The 16,260-nt window shown below is 38.2% G+C and overlaps 1 protein-coding gene across 1 annotated transcript in view; it reads left to right on the top strand.

Moving 5' to 3' along the window:
- The window catches only part of SLC16A14 (solute carrier family 16 member 14), a 30,099-nt gene extending 24,854 nt beyond the window's left edge, over positions 1 to 5,245 (top strand). Inside the window, exon 5 of the mRNA XM_063085293.1 lies at positions 4,861 to 5,245. Coding sequence (XP_062941363.1) covers positions 4,861 to 5,012 — 152 coding nt within the window. The 3' untranslated portion in view covers positions 5,013 to 5,245. The remainder of the gene's footprint in view (positions 1 to 4,860) is intronic.
- The last annotated feature ends 11,015 nt before the right edge of the window (positions 5,246 to 16,260 follow it).

The raw sequence follows: 16,260 nt of genomic DNA, 5'->3' as shown, positions 1-16,260 counted from the left end.
GACAGTGAATAACTGTAGCAGTGCAGCAAACTATATTATAGCTGAAAGGTCTAAAACTGCTCACTGATCTCATTGTGTAGAATTCTCTGTCAGTTACAGTCTGGCTGGTTAGCTCAGTTGGTTAGAGCAAAGTATTATAACACCAATGTCTAGGGTTTGGATCATCATCCTGGCCAGCCACACAAATAAATAAATAAATAAAAATTCTTTAATAGGATTGTATTTGGTTATAAGAAAAAAATCTCATATGATAGTTTGAGCAGAGATTTAATTGTGTCATGCAGCAGAAGTATAGAGTACGGGGACTGGACGATGTTGGAACGGTATCTCTGAGATCTTGGCCTTTTCCTCATGCTACTTGCCTCATGATCACACAGTGGCTGCTGTAGCTCCATCCACTACATCACCACTTATAACAAGGAGAAAGAAGGTGGGAAAGCTCAGTCCCAGCAGAATTCCTCTTACATCTGATTGGCCAGAACTGTATCATGCAGGATTGTCCAAGCTTTAAGGGGAGCTGTGAATTGGAGTATTTTGCTTTCCAGTTTCTGTACTAGAGGAAGGAAAGGAGAAAATAATTGGAATTGGGGGTTGAATCGGTCCCACCAATGGTACCTGATAGAGATGTTAAACTTAAATATCCATTGAGGGCATGGGGACATTAGTAGTGGCTCCTCTACCCTTTTGTTGGAGGTCCTTCAGGTACATTGTATGTAGAAATGGAATCTGTCATTGATGGTTCTTTGCATGATCCAGGGATACTTTCTGCTTCTAATGGTCAGGGTAGGGTTATTTTATACCCATCCATCAGATTTCAATAGCAGCATCACAGCACAGCTGCGAGGTTCATGATCAATGTTAATGAAAGCACCAAAGTTTGCCAGCATGGTTTCCTCATCCCATTTCTATGGTCATGTCATTCTCGCTCATTTGCATTCAAGGGGGCTTTCTTGAGTGGACGAGAAAGGAATTACAAGAGAGGACAGGGAGTTATACGCAATGATCAGTCATTAGGTGTTATCTCTGCCTGCTTCAAGGTTTCTCCCTAGAAGGAGAAGTAGATCCTGTAGTAGAATGTGATCCACCATGGTTGGTAGAAACCACCGTATTAATGGTTGAGAATCTTCTATGAATATGTGTCAGATGCTGCTATCAGGACTCCAGAATCAATGTTCTGATGTGCTTCTCTAGGCCAGCAATCTAAAAGGGTCTTTTCTTCTTTATGTTTGTTGGTTTCGTCTCCTTCCACTGTGCTCATGCACTAAGGAATGGTGAACAACATTCATTAACTACCTGCATTATGTTTAATTCATTGACTTTCCAGGCCAAGGAGCCATCAGTGCAATGAGATGCAAGCCCAGCATTTCTGCACTGTAGGGTCAGAGTGACTGGCAATATGAATGACTAAATAACCACATTAAATGCTTGGTAGAAATCTGAGGTAGGCTAGAAATTATTATTTAGCTGGGCTTGCTTGCAAGGAAAATTACAGTTTCATTACCTTTCTTTTAAAATGGATTCAGAAATAAGTGCATTTTCCATTTTTCAAAGAGATTTCTGCTAGCACTAAAAAATCTGGTACAATTTAGTACCATGTTAGACAATCACACTTTTCCATTTAGAGGAATGTACAATCAGAGATATTGAACAGACATTTCAACCTTGTCATTTAGCCACATGAATTTCTAGATCTAATTCATTTATAATATTGCTGGGCATTCCATTCATTTCCTTTAAACATGTAATAATAGTAGATATTTTTCTAGACATTTCCAGTGTGCATTGTAGGAAAACTGGGCCACCAGATTTGGTTGACCAAGAATCTACACATATCTCCTCCATTTGCATAAAATCTTAGCACCTTAACAACAATTTGCAGTGTTTTTCACCAACAGCTAGGAGCACTTATTTAATTAATAAGGAAAGCAGCTGTCACTTCTCATTTGACAGACTCAAAATAGAAAGAGAATGCAATTTAACCAGATTTTCCTTTAAGTGGTTGATTCGAATTGTTGGTAGGATTGGGGTTGCTGTGGAACCCAGTTCAAAGTCAAGATCAGACCTCTAGGGAGAGTTGGTGAAGGATGAATGAGGAAGGGCAGCTTGTTGGAAACGTCTTCTCTGAAAGAGCTGTGTCAACATGTGCTCAGAATCAAAGCTCGTGGAAAAGTCCCATCTCTCCTGACCCGCTTTGCATCCGACAGGGTTTGAGTTCAAACTAGTGAAAATATTAAAACAGGCACCAGAGGGAGATGGCAGGATCCAGAGTTATTTATAAATAAATGCTAAAGGTAGATTGGAGGAAACCCAGGGGATTAATTGAACATCAACTTTAGGACTACTCCTACCATTTGTACTATGTTAAATTGGTGAAGTTGGGTACACTTTTTAAAAAACTGATGTATGAGTTACTTTTGAAGACTGGGGCATGTGGAGATGCTTTTACAAATGCTTATACTTTTAGGGTAAAGATGCAGGATTAAAAAAAAAAAATAAGGAGGGCGGCCGGCAGGCTAGCTCAGTTGGTTAGAGTGCGGTGTTATAATACCAAGGTCAAGGGATCAGATTCCTGTACTGGCCAGCCACCAAAAAAAAAAGAATTCAATTTAAGGCTGTAACGATATGTAATATACTTAACAGATTTTTTTAATATTCTGCAGAGAAAAGAGGGAGATGGAGTGGAGGGAAGGGATCCTAGGGTGTTCTAAGGGTGGTAGTGTTTATTGCTAACCCTCTAGATGGGGCAACACTACATGTGCTGACAAGGAGCCAAGAGAAATGCATTTGAAACTCCAAAAAATTCAGTATGGCTTGTGCTGGTATATAAGTTCTGGGCAACAGGGTAGACAGGTAGGCAGGGGCCACCTCACAGAGTCCTGGAGCTTCTGAGCCAACCACTTCAAACAAAAACATAAACAGTTTGAACTAAATACAAACTAATTTTCCAATCAGGTATGATTTGTCCTATTTCTGAGATTCATGTTGAGCAGCCATAACAGTTCATCGTGTTTCAATTGTCAGTGTTATGTAGAGCTGTCATTTGATCATATAAAAAGCACGGATTTAACTACTAAAGTGATGAGGTCAGCTTTCATACGGGATGAGTGGAGTATACGAATCTCACTTACATTTATTGATTTTTTTCTAAAGATTGTAGAGTACAGGTAGTGCCATCATATACTCTGCATAGATACGGACCACTCTGCACTTATCTGCAGGTGAATCATTTACTTTGTCATAATTCACAGTGGTCCACAGTTGACAGTTGCTAACACTGAGCAGAAGTTGGGGGCGTTTTTGTTCGTATGTCAATGTCCATATGCCTTTGTGATTCAATTCTGAATCTGAATCATCGCTTTTGGATTGTATGTTTAATCTTTTTTGTTCCTCTCGTCTCAAATTATAGATTAAGAAAAGATGATAGAGCATTTTACTGAACTACTTCTAAAAGAGTTTGTTTTTTTTTCTCTTCTATTTTCATATCAAATAACACATTTAAAAACTTGGTTAACTTTTAAAGTAGATCAAGAATTCATAGCTTTAACTAGTTTTTTAAAAGATCGTAAATTTTTATGTTATTAAGTGTTAGTTTTTCTTTATGAATGTTGTGACTGATTCCTGTAAATAGATAATTCAGGCACATTAATTATGCACTAGATACAACAAACAAAGAGATACAGAGAATTACCAGGAAGTCGCGGACACTGGTTTACACCTTTCCTGGTTGCTTCTGTTTGGCTATTTGTTGATGGGAGAAGGTTAGGTTGCATTTATGCATTCATATGCCAGTTAGATTTTTTAAAAAGTTTTTAAAAGCAGCCACAGAATACTATATTTGGTTATTAAATCATTTGTTTTCTTTAAGTCTTTGCTAATTAATGCACTTACTGAAATAAGAAAAGTGAATGTTCAAAAGCTAAATTTTACCATAAATAAAATTTTTGTGTGGAGCTCAATCCGTTCAATTCACACAGTTGGCTCTGTGGGAACCATGACGCATGACTGATTCTTAGAATTAATCACTGAAGTAAAAGAAATGCCGTATCTCATAGTTTCTGAGACACATTTTTTTCCCCCACATTTTAACTTCTCTGAAATCAGAATGCATTATGCCAAGTCCTAAGAAAACATTAAGTCATATTTGAATTGACAAGGACATTTCTTTCTTACTGATAGATAAAATAATGGCACGTCAGTGTTTTAGAATGCGTGAAATATAGTGGTACTCGTATTTTACAGAGTGCCCAATAAGTTTATTATATAAAAATGTTACACTATAATATTAAATTATTATTTGAAAGGAAATGGTAATGTAGTCAATGTCTAAGGTATTTCTGGAAATTTGGATATTTATAAATAATAATATTAAAGTTTTATAGCTGTGGAATGTAAATTTTATAAAACCTGGACATTTTGATTCTTTCTAAAACAGATGTTTACCCTCAAATACTTGAGAGCAAATGAAAGTTCAAACATCTCTGCTCAGCCTCTTGATACACACTGGAAACTTCCTCAGAGGAGGTTTGAAGGTTTTAGAAAAGATTAGTGTTTGTACTTGTGAAAAAAGCAAGTTATGAGTTCCACTTTTCACTGCTGGCTATGTGTGCTGGCCTGCGAGCCAGAAGGTTCTTCCCATGGGTCAGCTGGGTCTGGCTTCCAATGCCTCTGAAAGTACCATAGTGGGTTAAAAGATGAACGCAGCCATCCCCAGGCACTGGGAATGCTGGCTTCTATAGCACACACTTAAAAATGGCTAAGTAAAACATTTTTGGCATTAAATGACATTTAAATAAATTCTTATAGAAATATTTATAGTAGCAGTAATACGTTACACTGAATGTATTCTTTTTTGTTTTACAGGGTGGATCTACGACATCACACAAAAATATGATTTTTCCTTCTATATATGTGGTTTGCTTTACATGATAGGAATTCTCTTTTTACTCATTCAACCATGTATTCGAATTATAGAACAATCCAGAAGAAAATACATGGACAGTGCACATGTTTAGTGTCATGTAATGTTTCGTGTCAGATTTCATGGTGGTCCTCATGCCTACCTCACATGGGTGCTGTGAGGAGCCTATGACATTGTGTGGGAAAGCGCTTTGTACGGTAACTGGCACTGCCATCTGTAAATGCCATTGTTGTTGTTATGTCATCTGTAAGCAGCACTGCCTCTCTGTTTGGTGGGAAGCAATGCTGGAAGGTATTAAGGACTATGTATGTTTTAGAGATGACAGTGTTCTTCAAAGACAACCTATTAAATGATTGGTAGAAATGCTCTTCTTAAAACTATTCTCTTACCATCCACTGGGACTAGGGTTTTAGGTACAGTTTTTAAAACAAAGACAGGGAATAAAAGCTTTTCAACTCAACTACTTCTTTGCAAGGTGAAACTAAATTATCTGTATGCTTCTAGAAAGCTTACAGATAAATGGGTTTCAAGCACAAGAATATGACTAGATTTCAGAAATTAATTATTACAGTATGAAAAAAAGACAGGCTCTAATTTCAAAGGTAATGCAATTTAGTACAATCAGAGAAACACAGTTTATATTTTTATGAAAGAATTCTGCAGCTAGAATTCGATTTATAAATCTTCCTCTAAAAGAACGCATTTCTCATCAGTCCTAATTCAGTATTATCCAAATGTAAACTGAATCTTGAGACAAAACCTTAACAAATAAGTCATACTGCTGATTTCCTTAGTGGAAGCTGTTTGTACACACAACCATTGAATCAAGGGCTATGATTCAGGCACTTTTATTCGTATCATTGAGCATGATCTGGCACCTCTAACAATTTTTTCTGAGTTCCTCCTGCCCAGTATATATAATGGAGAACTAATGGCTCGTTGACATATAAAGTTGGTGGTGAAATCATTTGTAAAGCATGTTGCTAATCCAAAATATAAGACTATCAAGTATAAGGGTAATAAATGGAATGCCCTTCGTCTAGATGTCTGTGCATCTGACATTGGAGTAGTGGTAACGATAGCCTGCCTCCAGGGCCTCTTGTCATATAGATCACTCTTTTGCCTGAGCTCAGCACAGTTGTAAAAATAGTTCTCTTGATTGATTTCATAGCAGAAGATAACTGTGATCCATGACATCAGATATTGCCCTTCCTTTGTCTGAGATGTCTATTTTTCTAAGCCAAACATTTTTCAGACTGCAGAATGTTCTTCCTAGAATCATTTTGAAATTTCTGGCTGCCTTACTTGTTTACACATATTTTAGAACTATTTAAATTTCTACTCGCAATTTGCTCATCACACCAAAAATCCTTTAATATCATTGCCAGTGTCTTGGGTCAAATTTATATAAAGTGGATACAGCCCATCCTCAATTATCCTGGGTGATTAGAGGCAGGAATGCTACTAGGAATTGTAATTACAGAATGTTACTCCAAGTCTAATTTTAGCGAGCAGTTTCAGTTACACTCCGACAAGCCCTTCCGAGCTGTTAACAAGTGATTAAATGGAAAATTTTCCTTTCTGCATCATCTCCATTATTTCCTGCTGTAATGTCTAGTGGGAGGGGTTGTGTAATGAAAGGACTACCAAAATAACAATAATGACAAAAGGCAGCTAATGGAAAGGAGAAACAAAAGCATGGCTAATATACACACTCAATATTACCTCCAGTGATCCAAGAATTGCCTGTGAATTATTATAGATAATAAATTGCATGTCAACCTCCACTGGTTCAACACAGCAACCTGTTATCATTACAGCTTTGGCTGCTGTTAATGAATCCAGCTCTCTATTTTGATAAAGGTAATCTTACAAGCTGAGGCAATGCTACACACACACACACACATTTACCATAACATTAGGATGATTAGATAGAAAAACGTGTGTTTTAAAACTGACTACATTACTTCATTACTTTCATTTTCTGATATTATTAAATTAACAAGAGGCAGTGTTAAATATTTTGAATGGTGCTATAGCCAATGGGTTTGGATGCCTGCACTGCTGGTTGTGCATCATAAATATGAACTTTTTATTCAGTAACTAGGCTTTATTTACATCCAAGTTACCTGCTCACTTCAGTTTGTACAGTTATTTGTTGACTTACTGTATTTATGGAAGTGGTGACTTCTATCAAGTCAGAAGTTCCCATTTTATAAAAATAGAGTAAGGCCTGCTTGCAATATTCATATTGACAATAGAATAAAAGAGAATGCTATAAAAGAATTACAGCAAAGATTTCCTGTTTGTTATTATTCACTGCTTTTTGAAAATATTATATAAAGGGTTAATTGTACATTTATATCATATGCTTTATAATTTCCCCTCATATATCCAAGTGATTTTTGTTTACATAAAACTAAATAAATTTTGTTCTCTTTAAAGATGGTCAATGAGTATTTGTATAAAATCTCTGTCTGTATAAAATTCCCTTTGGCCTTAAAGGGAATACTCCTAAAATGTAGCTGATGATTGATAATCTGTTTCATTCTTGCCCCTGGAACAGTGTTTCTCTAGGTGTGGTCACAGAACCACCCGGAGAGAAACACCTTGTTAAACGTGCTGAGTCCAAATATTAAATTTAAAATGGACACACCTTTTAATTCAGCAACTGCATTTCCTAAAATTTTTTTCCTACCTCTAAACACAGACAAATGAACAAGGATTTTTTGCTTTATTGTTTGTTACATAAAGACTGGAAATAATTTAAATGTCCATAATAGGGAACTGCTAAATAAAGTATGGTATAACCATACAGTGGAATTTATGCACTTATTTTTTAAAAAGACAGATCTATGTGTAGAACAGGAAACAGTCTCCAAGATATTTTGCTGAAAGAAAAAAATCAAGATACAGTAATATGTTTAATATGCTCCCAGGTATGTTTTTGTTAACAACAAAAATGGTCCTTTAAACATATATGGGCTTATATACGTATAGAACATTTCTAGGAAGAAACACAAGAAAGTATTAACAATGGTTGGCTCTGGGGAAGAAAATTTGGGGACTGAGGTGGTTCTGACTTCTTTCATTATGCATACAATGATTTTTCAATTTAAACTTGTATCCAAAATTATTTCAAATGCAGATTCCTAGGCCTACTTAAAACCTAGAGAATTGGAATCTTGGTGGGTGGGGCCAATCAGTCTGCCTTATTTAGATAAGCTTATCAGTGGACTCTATCACACTGCAATTAGAGACCCACTCTCAACATATTTAAGAGAAAAATATTCCATTCAATTTCAAATACTCATCCTGACTCTCTCAAATTGATTATTTCCTTTTTGACAGCATTCTGGTCAATTACTATCTGTGCAGCACTCATAGTGTCTAATAGTTTTATTCTACTAAGTCTTTGACCTTACACGGTCCTTTTCCAATCAACAAATGTAAACTGGGCATCTACAGGAACAAGGCAGACTGACGCAGAGTCCCTGCCCTCAAGTAGCCTGCATGCATGAGTAAGCTATTACAGCCCACTAAAAGTGAGATTTGATAACTAAGCTAAGGGAAATTTGACTGGTAACTAGTTTAAATGGATGTGTAACTGACGATATAAGAGATGCAGAGAAGTTCAATAAAATGGGTGAAGAATCATCACTAAGAATGACCACTTGTCAAATGAAAGACAGACTACATACGGTAATACTTGCTGTTCCCACACTCTTGGGTCCCTAAGTCCTCTTCAAACTATTAAAAAACCAATGACAACCCCAAAATATTTTGTTTTTGCAGATTTTATTGATATTTACCATACCAGAAATCGCAACTGAGAAATTTTAAAAATATTTGTTACTTTGTTTTAAAATAACAATGAGACTACTATGTAAATATAAATAACATATTTTTAATGAAAAGTAACTATATTTTCCAAAAACTAGTAGGAATAGTGGCATTGTTTTACATTTTTGCAAATTTCATTAATGTATGGCTTAATAGAAGACAGCTGGATTCTCATATTTGCTTCTACAAGTATAAATATAATTTTGATACCACACCAAACTCACCAAGTGGTATTTCTTTTCTTTTCTTTTTTTTTTTTTTTTTTGCTGGCTGGCCAATATGAGGATTCAAACTCTTGGCCTTGGTCTTATCAGCACCATGCTCTAGCTAACCGGCCTGCCCAACAAGTGGTATTTCTTAAAGGTTAGCTGTAGTGTGGAATCTGAAACCACATTAATAAACTTTTTATACAGTGTTACATTAAAATCCATTGATCTAGCTTACACTTTGAATGGATCTGTTGCCCATTTATGATTCTGTAACGTAATGCTTTGGTCCTTTGGAAATACTGATCCACTGAATTTTGTGTTTTCATATTTGCAGGTGTTTTCATATTTCATACAATATCTTAAAAGTCACATAGTCATTGTGTATAAAAATGCACATGATAATTCTAGTTATATGGAATGTCCAGAGTAGACAAATCCACATAGACAGAAAGTAGATTTGTGATTGCCAGAGGCTGGGAGGAGAGAGAAATAGGGAGCGACTGCTAATGGGTATTGGGTCTCTTTTTGGGATGATGAAAATGTTCTGGATAACGGCGATGGTAGTATAACTTTGTGAATATATAAAAACTACTGCATTATACACTTTAAAAGGGTGATTTTTATGGTATGTGAGTTATATCTCAATTTTTAAAATAGCATGTGTTAATATTACCCCTGATCTCATCAGAAAAGTAACGTACTTAAAAATACTTTAAGTTCCGGAAAGTGGACAATCTCATCGAGGTTGATGTTAAGTTCTCCAAGATTCTAATTTCCTTTTGAAAGCTTGAATATTGTCATTGTCCACAAATACTGCAGCTGTTTTCCTTCTTTGGAGGAGGGGGGATGGCTGGCCTGGGGATTCATACCCTTGACTTTGGGGTTAACCACACTGCACTCTAACCAACTGAGCTAACCAGCCTTTCCCCTGCAGTTGTTTTTCTTGAAAGGACAGCCTCATTTTCAGTAATGTGTCTGCCAAATATAAACACAGTGTTTCGTGAAAAAAGCAGTTCAGATTGTGATTCAGTTGCCCAACTGCTATTCTTCAAGACAACCATTACACTTTGATTTGCAACAGACATGCTTTATGCTTACTTCCTCTTTTGTTACACAGAATATTTAAAAAAGATGTGGATTCAAGGGTAAAGACTTAATAAAGGTTAATAATTTTTACTGTTTCATCAAGATATCCTTAAGTAAATCTGGCTATTATTAGACTGGGATTGCATGGTGGTAAAGAACACAGCGACTACTAGCAGACTTTGGCATCACGGCTTTGACTTGAGCTAAGGCGTCAGCAGTTTTCCCCACCATTGCTTTTGCACCATCAGTGCAAACATCAACACAGTTGCTCCAGGATCAACCATGAGAGTGAATAAAGATATTCAGCACTGTGAATGTTTCAACAGCACTTGTATTTGTTTCCAAGTATTCACATAAAAGGTCTGTGATTACTTGGTGCTTACACTGGATGAACACAAGCAAAACAGCAAGTCCAGCCATATCAATTGATTTGGCCATTTATAAGACAACAGTACAGTTCTGCAGAGAAGATATTAACTCAGCCTTCATGTTTGCTGCTAAATCTTTAACTCGTCAAGCTACTGTCTCATTAGAAAGTGACAGTGCTGTGATTTTCTTTTGCTGACTTTCCATCCAGCAGGCATTCAGCAATGTCAGCTGTATGGGCTTGTGTGTCTTTCTGCAGACAATTCACTACAGTAACTTACCCTGGGTGGTACTTCAATGGCTTTTTCTTTTCTGGTTTGAAAATCTGTAATCATCAATTTCTGGCTTCTAACAAACTCCTCACATCTACATTTTTAATGTTCAATTCCTTTTTTTCTTTAAACTCTGAATGCTTCCTCTCAAAATGATAACACAGCTTAAGAGGAAACAAAAAGGTAAAATCTTAACATGATAAAACCAAGGAAAAAAAGACATTTTGAGTTATATTTATGCTTTTTTAGTAGCTTTTCTCTTACATGAGTTTGAAAACTCTCAAATATATCATTTTCATCTTTTTCAGCATCTTTAGTCTTAGACAGTACAGCAGGGCCAAGAAAGCAAGATTTCTGATCTCCCCTTTTAAAGCAAATGATCCTAGCTCAGTTGGTTAGAGAGTGGTGCTGATAACACCAAGGTCCAGGGTTTGATCCCTGCACCAGCCAGCCACCAAAAAATAAACAAATAAACATAATGATCCATCCTTAAATATAAAAATATAGTTTTTAAAAATTTTAGAATAAAATATTAAATTCTAGAATTAGAGTTTTAGTAAAGTTTAAAAATATAAACTATTTTGAAAAACATTTTAAAATATTTTTTCAAAATAAGACAACAAAGTATTCCCACCTCTTGTTTTTCTGCATAGGAAAACTTCAGGATATCAAAATAATTTATTGGATGATTACAAGGTTACATAAATTATGGCAGGTATAACAAAGATAGTTAGCAAGAGAACAACAGAAGTACTGAGAACAAAATTTAGCCTTTAAAAACTCAACATATTTATACGTTAAACTTATTACATTGAAAAATTCAAGAAAAACACAAAAATAGACAAGCACACATTCCAATAGCCATCAGAGTGATAATATCACAGGTCATGTGGCCTCTGGAAAATTCCACTGCTTACTTACAAAATGAATGAATGAAAAAGGCAAATATTGTCTTAGTATTATTATGAAAGTAGTTTTGACCTCACAGACCACTGAACGGGTATTGGGGACCCCCCAAGTGTCCCGGCACCACACTTTGAGAACTGCTGTGCTAGAGGGATCTGAAGCAGAGATCGCTGGAAATTTAAGTGTCCTTGAAGGCTGCACATGATTTGGTGAGGGGGCTGGCATGATGACAGGGGTCAGAGGAGAACGAGAAGGAAAACACAGCCTTGGGAAAGCACAGGAGTTCAGGCTCAATGAACAGTCTGAAGGAAGCAATATGAGGGATTCTGGGCAGGCCTGACAGGTAGGTGAAGGTTGTACTAAACCTAGACAGATAAGCTAAGAAAAGCTCTGAAGTTCACACTGATTAGCTTAATCTCTGCAAAGTGGGAGGTCAGGCTGGCTATCAAATCATGTGTCTTAGTCAAAAGGATAGGATGGAGCAGAGAAAAATCTTCCACCCAGGACAGCACATCAGAATCTCCAAGTAAGAGATTTCGAACACTATCGTTCTGCTACTCCTCGTACCCCCTCCACTACTGCCACCAAGGAAGGGGTACATGAGAATAGGGACCTGGTCTGTCTTCTGCTGACACTCCCAAGCATTTAGTGTGGGGCCTCCAAGCACAAAACAGACACTTAAAAGCCACCTGCTGCCAGCCCTCTTGAAGTCAGCCACATGTCCTGATGGCATGTTGAGCGCAGAAGAGCATCACCAAGCTCTCTCTGGGGCAGCATCACGTAGGCCTCAGATTTGCAAACAGCCCTTCAAACCTAATCTGCTGGTAAGAAAAGGAACATCTGCAGGACATTTAGGAGTGGGAACAGGAGAAAGATCCTTTAAAGGAGGAAGAAAAGGAGTGGAGAGGTAGGAGGCAAAGTCAGCTAGGGAAGAGCCATGGATGTTAAAGCAGAAAGAAAAGTGAACGTTTACAGACTGTGAACTTGCTTGTAGGTAGGGCTGTGTTCTAGTTACACAAGTGTCTCCAGGGCTTAGCCCAGTGCCTGGCACAGAGTGACTAATAAATAAACGGTATTTGAAAATTAATTAACAATGAGAGCTGAGAAGGGGATGCTTGTGTAGACACTTGCAGTGGCAACTAGGGTAGAAGCTTCAGGAGACTGCCGGGGAGGATGGGGGACTACAGGGTGACCAGAGGACAGTGGAAGCAGCAACTAGAGATCAACTGTTAGAGAAGTTTGGCGGCTAAGAAGGAAAGAGATAGGAGGGCAGGAGAATGAAGTGAAGCTTCTTTCAAGGAGAGACCTATGTTCACAAGAAGGGAAAAGAGAGGAAACTGAGAGGAGAGACTGAAGACAGAGGAGACGGGAAGGACGGGATCCTAGACAATGGGGGGAGGCGAGCACTGGCAATAAGGCAACTCCCCCTCTAAAGGCAGGAGAAAGAAAAGGCAGGTTCACACCAATAAGCTTAATCTCTACAAAGTGGGAGGTAAGGTTTGAGGCTCCACTGCGAGAAGTCCAGGACACAGGTAATGAAAGGGCCATTAAGGCACTGGGAGGAAGCCCCATGCAGCCAGTTGGTACCGTCGGGGGCCAAGGCTGCACGCTGGTGACATTCTCCGGCAGTGCCTGCGGTCTGACTGCAGGGATGAGGAGGTGGTTACCTATGAGGTGGATGTGCTGAAAGTTGAAGGGCAAGAGCTGTTCAGGTTTGTGGAGGGTGTCACTAAGCCTGTAGTTCAGAGAGGGCAGGCAATCAAGTGCAGCCAGCGAGGGGCTCCTGGATGAATGGGAAGAGATGGCCACAGGTGGCCCGGGTTAGTGCAAAGAGCAGACTCACCAAAGCTTGGAAGAAGTGAGATTTGGAAATAAGATGACGGTAAGGAGGCTTCGCTCAAGAAGGAAGGGCTTCCCATCAGAAATCTCAGATGCAAAGGCTGCGGAGTAATACTTGGGACAGGCCATGTTGGCCATGTTGGAGTGTGGCTTAAGTGGCGTGAAGGTCTCCAGAGCCAAAACGTTCAGGGAACGGTGAGGTGGGGAGGGGATGCTGCTGGTGCTGAATTGCAAGGACTGAGAAGAGGGAGCATTTGTCACCTAGGAGAAGGGGACTGAGTTGTCATGATGGAGAACAGAGATCACTGGCTTTGCAGTGAAGCTGCTACAGCTGTCTTTTTTTTTTTTAAAGATGATCGGTAAGGGGATCTTAACCCTTGACTTGGTGTTGTCAGCACCACGCTCACCCAGTGAGCTAACCCGCCATCCCTATGTAGGTTCCGAACCCGTGGCCTTGGTGTTATCAGCACCGCACTCCCCATAGTGAGCCACAGGCCGGCCCGAAGCTGCTACAGTTGGACTGTGTAGGCCTCCAACAACAAAAAACAGACAGGGTGGGTTGAGGGTCTCAAGTTGCACTAGGCAGCAAGGTGAGGGCCAACCCCACTATCTCTTCTATTGTCAGGTGAAACAGAAGGAGGTAAGAGTTCCTCGGGAGGGGCAGGTTTCCACGTGGTCAAATGGAGGAAAGGGGCAGGAAAAAGAGAGGACTGAGACTGGGAAAGTGCCAGGGAGCCATATTTAACCCCTTTGCTCAATCAGAAGTTTCCCCCAAGAGTGTGCGAGTCTTGAAAAATAATTTACTCATTTATTATTTAAATTCACTTAAGAGACTTTACAGAAAAATGGGAAACAATTTAGTTCATCAAAAGCTTGGAATATTCTTAGGGCAGCTGAATTAGAATGGTCTCATATTATGCTCGAGGCCCTCTCCCTTAAAATTTTAAATGAGACCTGAGCAAATCTCATGACCTTTTCAAGTTCCATCAGCCAAATATGGTATTGGATCTGAAAGGAGAGCTGGTGTGGCATTCATGGGTAAGAACATAGACTTAGCAGGTAAAGACTTGAATATCAGTTTTATGAAACACTGGGAAAATCAACTTGTCCCCTCTGGGAATAACTGAGGCTTTGCAGGCCATACAGTCTGTATCATGACTGCCTAACTCTTGCCATTGTAATGTGAAAGTGGCCACAGATAATACAAAAACTGTGTTTCAATAAAATGTTATTTCCAAAAACAGGAGGCTAGTCAGATTACAAACATGGCATAGTTTGTAGACCACCGAGAGGACTAAGACAGAAATAATAAAACTTATCTTCAAAGATTGCTGTAAGAATTAAATTGGTTACTACTCGTTTATTTCTTGGCACAGAGTAGATAATAGATGGAAGCTGCTATCGTTATTATTATTATTTTTATTATTTCTAAGTTATTCCAACTAAGTCCATGACCATAGATCTATGATTTTTCTTTTCTTTTCTTTTCTTTTTTTTTTTTTTTTTTTGGTGGCTGGCCAGTATGGGGATCTGAAACCTTGACTTTGGTGTTGTAACACTGCTCTAACTGAGTTAACCAGCGGCCTAGCTCTCAGACTTTTTAATTGGCCAAAACAAATTTCCCAATTGAAAATAATTTTCCTGAGTGGAAAACCAAGTTTGAGAGAACACAATAAGCAGGAAACAGGGAGTCCTCGGTAGCTCCCCATCTGAGGGTTCCACATTGCAAGAGAACTAATACTGCCCCAGTGTACTGATGATCTCCTGTGAAGACGAAACAGAGGTGAAACTAAGATACTGATTCTAATGTGTAAAATGACTTGATACGTAGTGTTATGCTTTTAACTGCAGGTGCAATCTTTCTCCAGTGTGGGGGCACCTTGCTCACTTGTCGTTTTTAACATCCAGTTGAAGACACCCATTTCAAGTGGAAGCCAACTGTTATGAGTTGAGAAGCTTGGGTACTTGCTCATAGTATTTGATCTTAACATAAACTGAAGATAAAGGTCATTGCACTGAAACTCAACGCAAAAGTTTTATGTTTTTAGTGAGATTGTTTGATATTATTCTTCAGCATCTTAGGAGCCGGTTGGGGTAATAACTGAGGACTGACAATCACCGAGTACACAGCAGCTCACAAAACAACGGCAGGTGGTACCTAGTGAGTGTCCTTATGCCTGCTTCCCACCCCTGCCCCAAATTATAATCTCACTCTCAATTCTTGGGCCTAATCAATAAAATAAAACTTCCTGGATTCTCTATTACTGAGGTTTTAATGGACATACTATGCCAATCTGTTCAGGAAAAAAGTAGTAGAAGTTGACATTAAGTAAAATATAGTTTTTTTTTTTTTTTTAAGTTTATAAATTAAATATCCACATTTGCTATTGTTAATAAATTGTTCTTATAAAACTAAGTATATAGATCATCAGAAAATATCAATATTTTACTTTTACAATAACAATGGTAAATGACAGAGCAGAAACACACTCGAATGAAAAGATGAGAAAAGGCAAGTTATAAAATGCTGTTGCATTTCACTCTGAAATGTTATGGCATAAACAAAGCGGACTTATCCATCTACATGAAAGCTGTTAACAGAGACCATTGCTGCCTCTTACATCCGATAGAATCCTCATTGGGAACTCACATGGGAAATAAGGCAGAGACAGAAGGGCAAAATGTTTCAACCACTAAGGAGCTGGTGACATACTGGATTTTAGGCTGATGATACTGTTTATATTTTGGCCAAAAAAATTATAATCAAGTAATAAGGTACTCGAATTATTAGGATAAGTAACTATTGAAATAACTGAATTAC

Source organism: Cynocephalus volans, chromosome 1, assembly GCF_027409185.1.
Source record: "Cynocephalus volans isolate mCynVol1 chromosome 1, mCynVol1.pri, whole genome shotgun sequence".
Lineage (NCBI taxonomy): Eukaryota > Metazoa > Chordata > Mammalia > Dermoptera > Cynocephalidae > Cynocephalus > Cynocephalus volans.
Note: the sequence above shows the minus strand (reverse complement) of the source record. Positions and strands in the feature narration are given on the sequence as shown.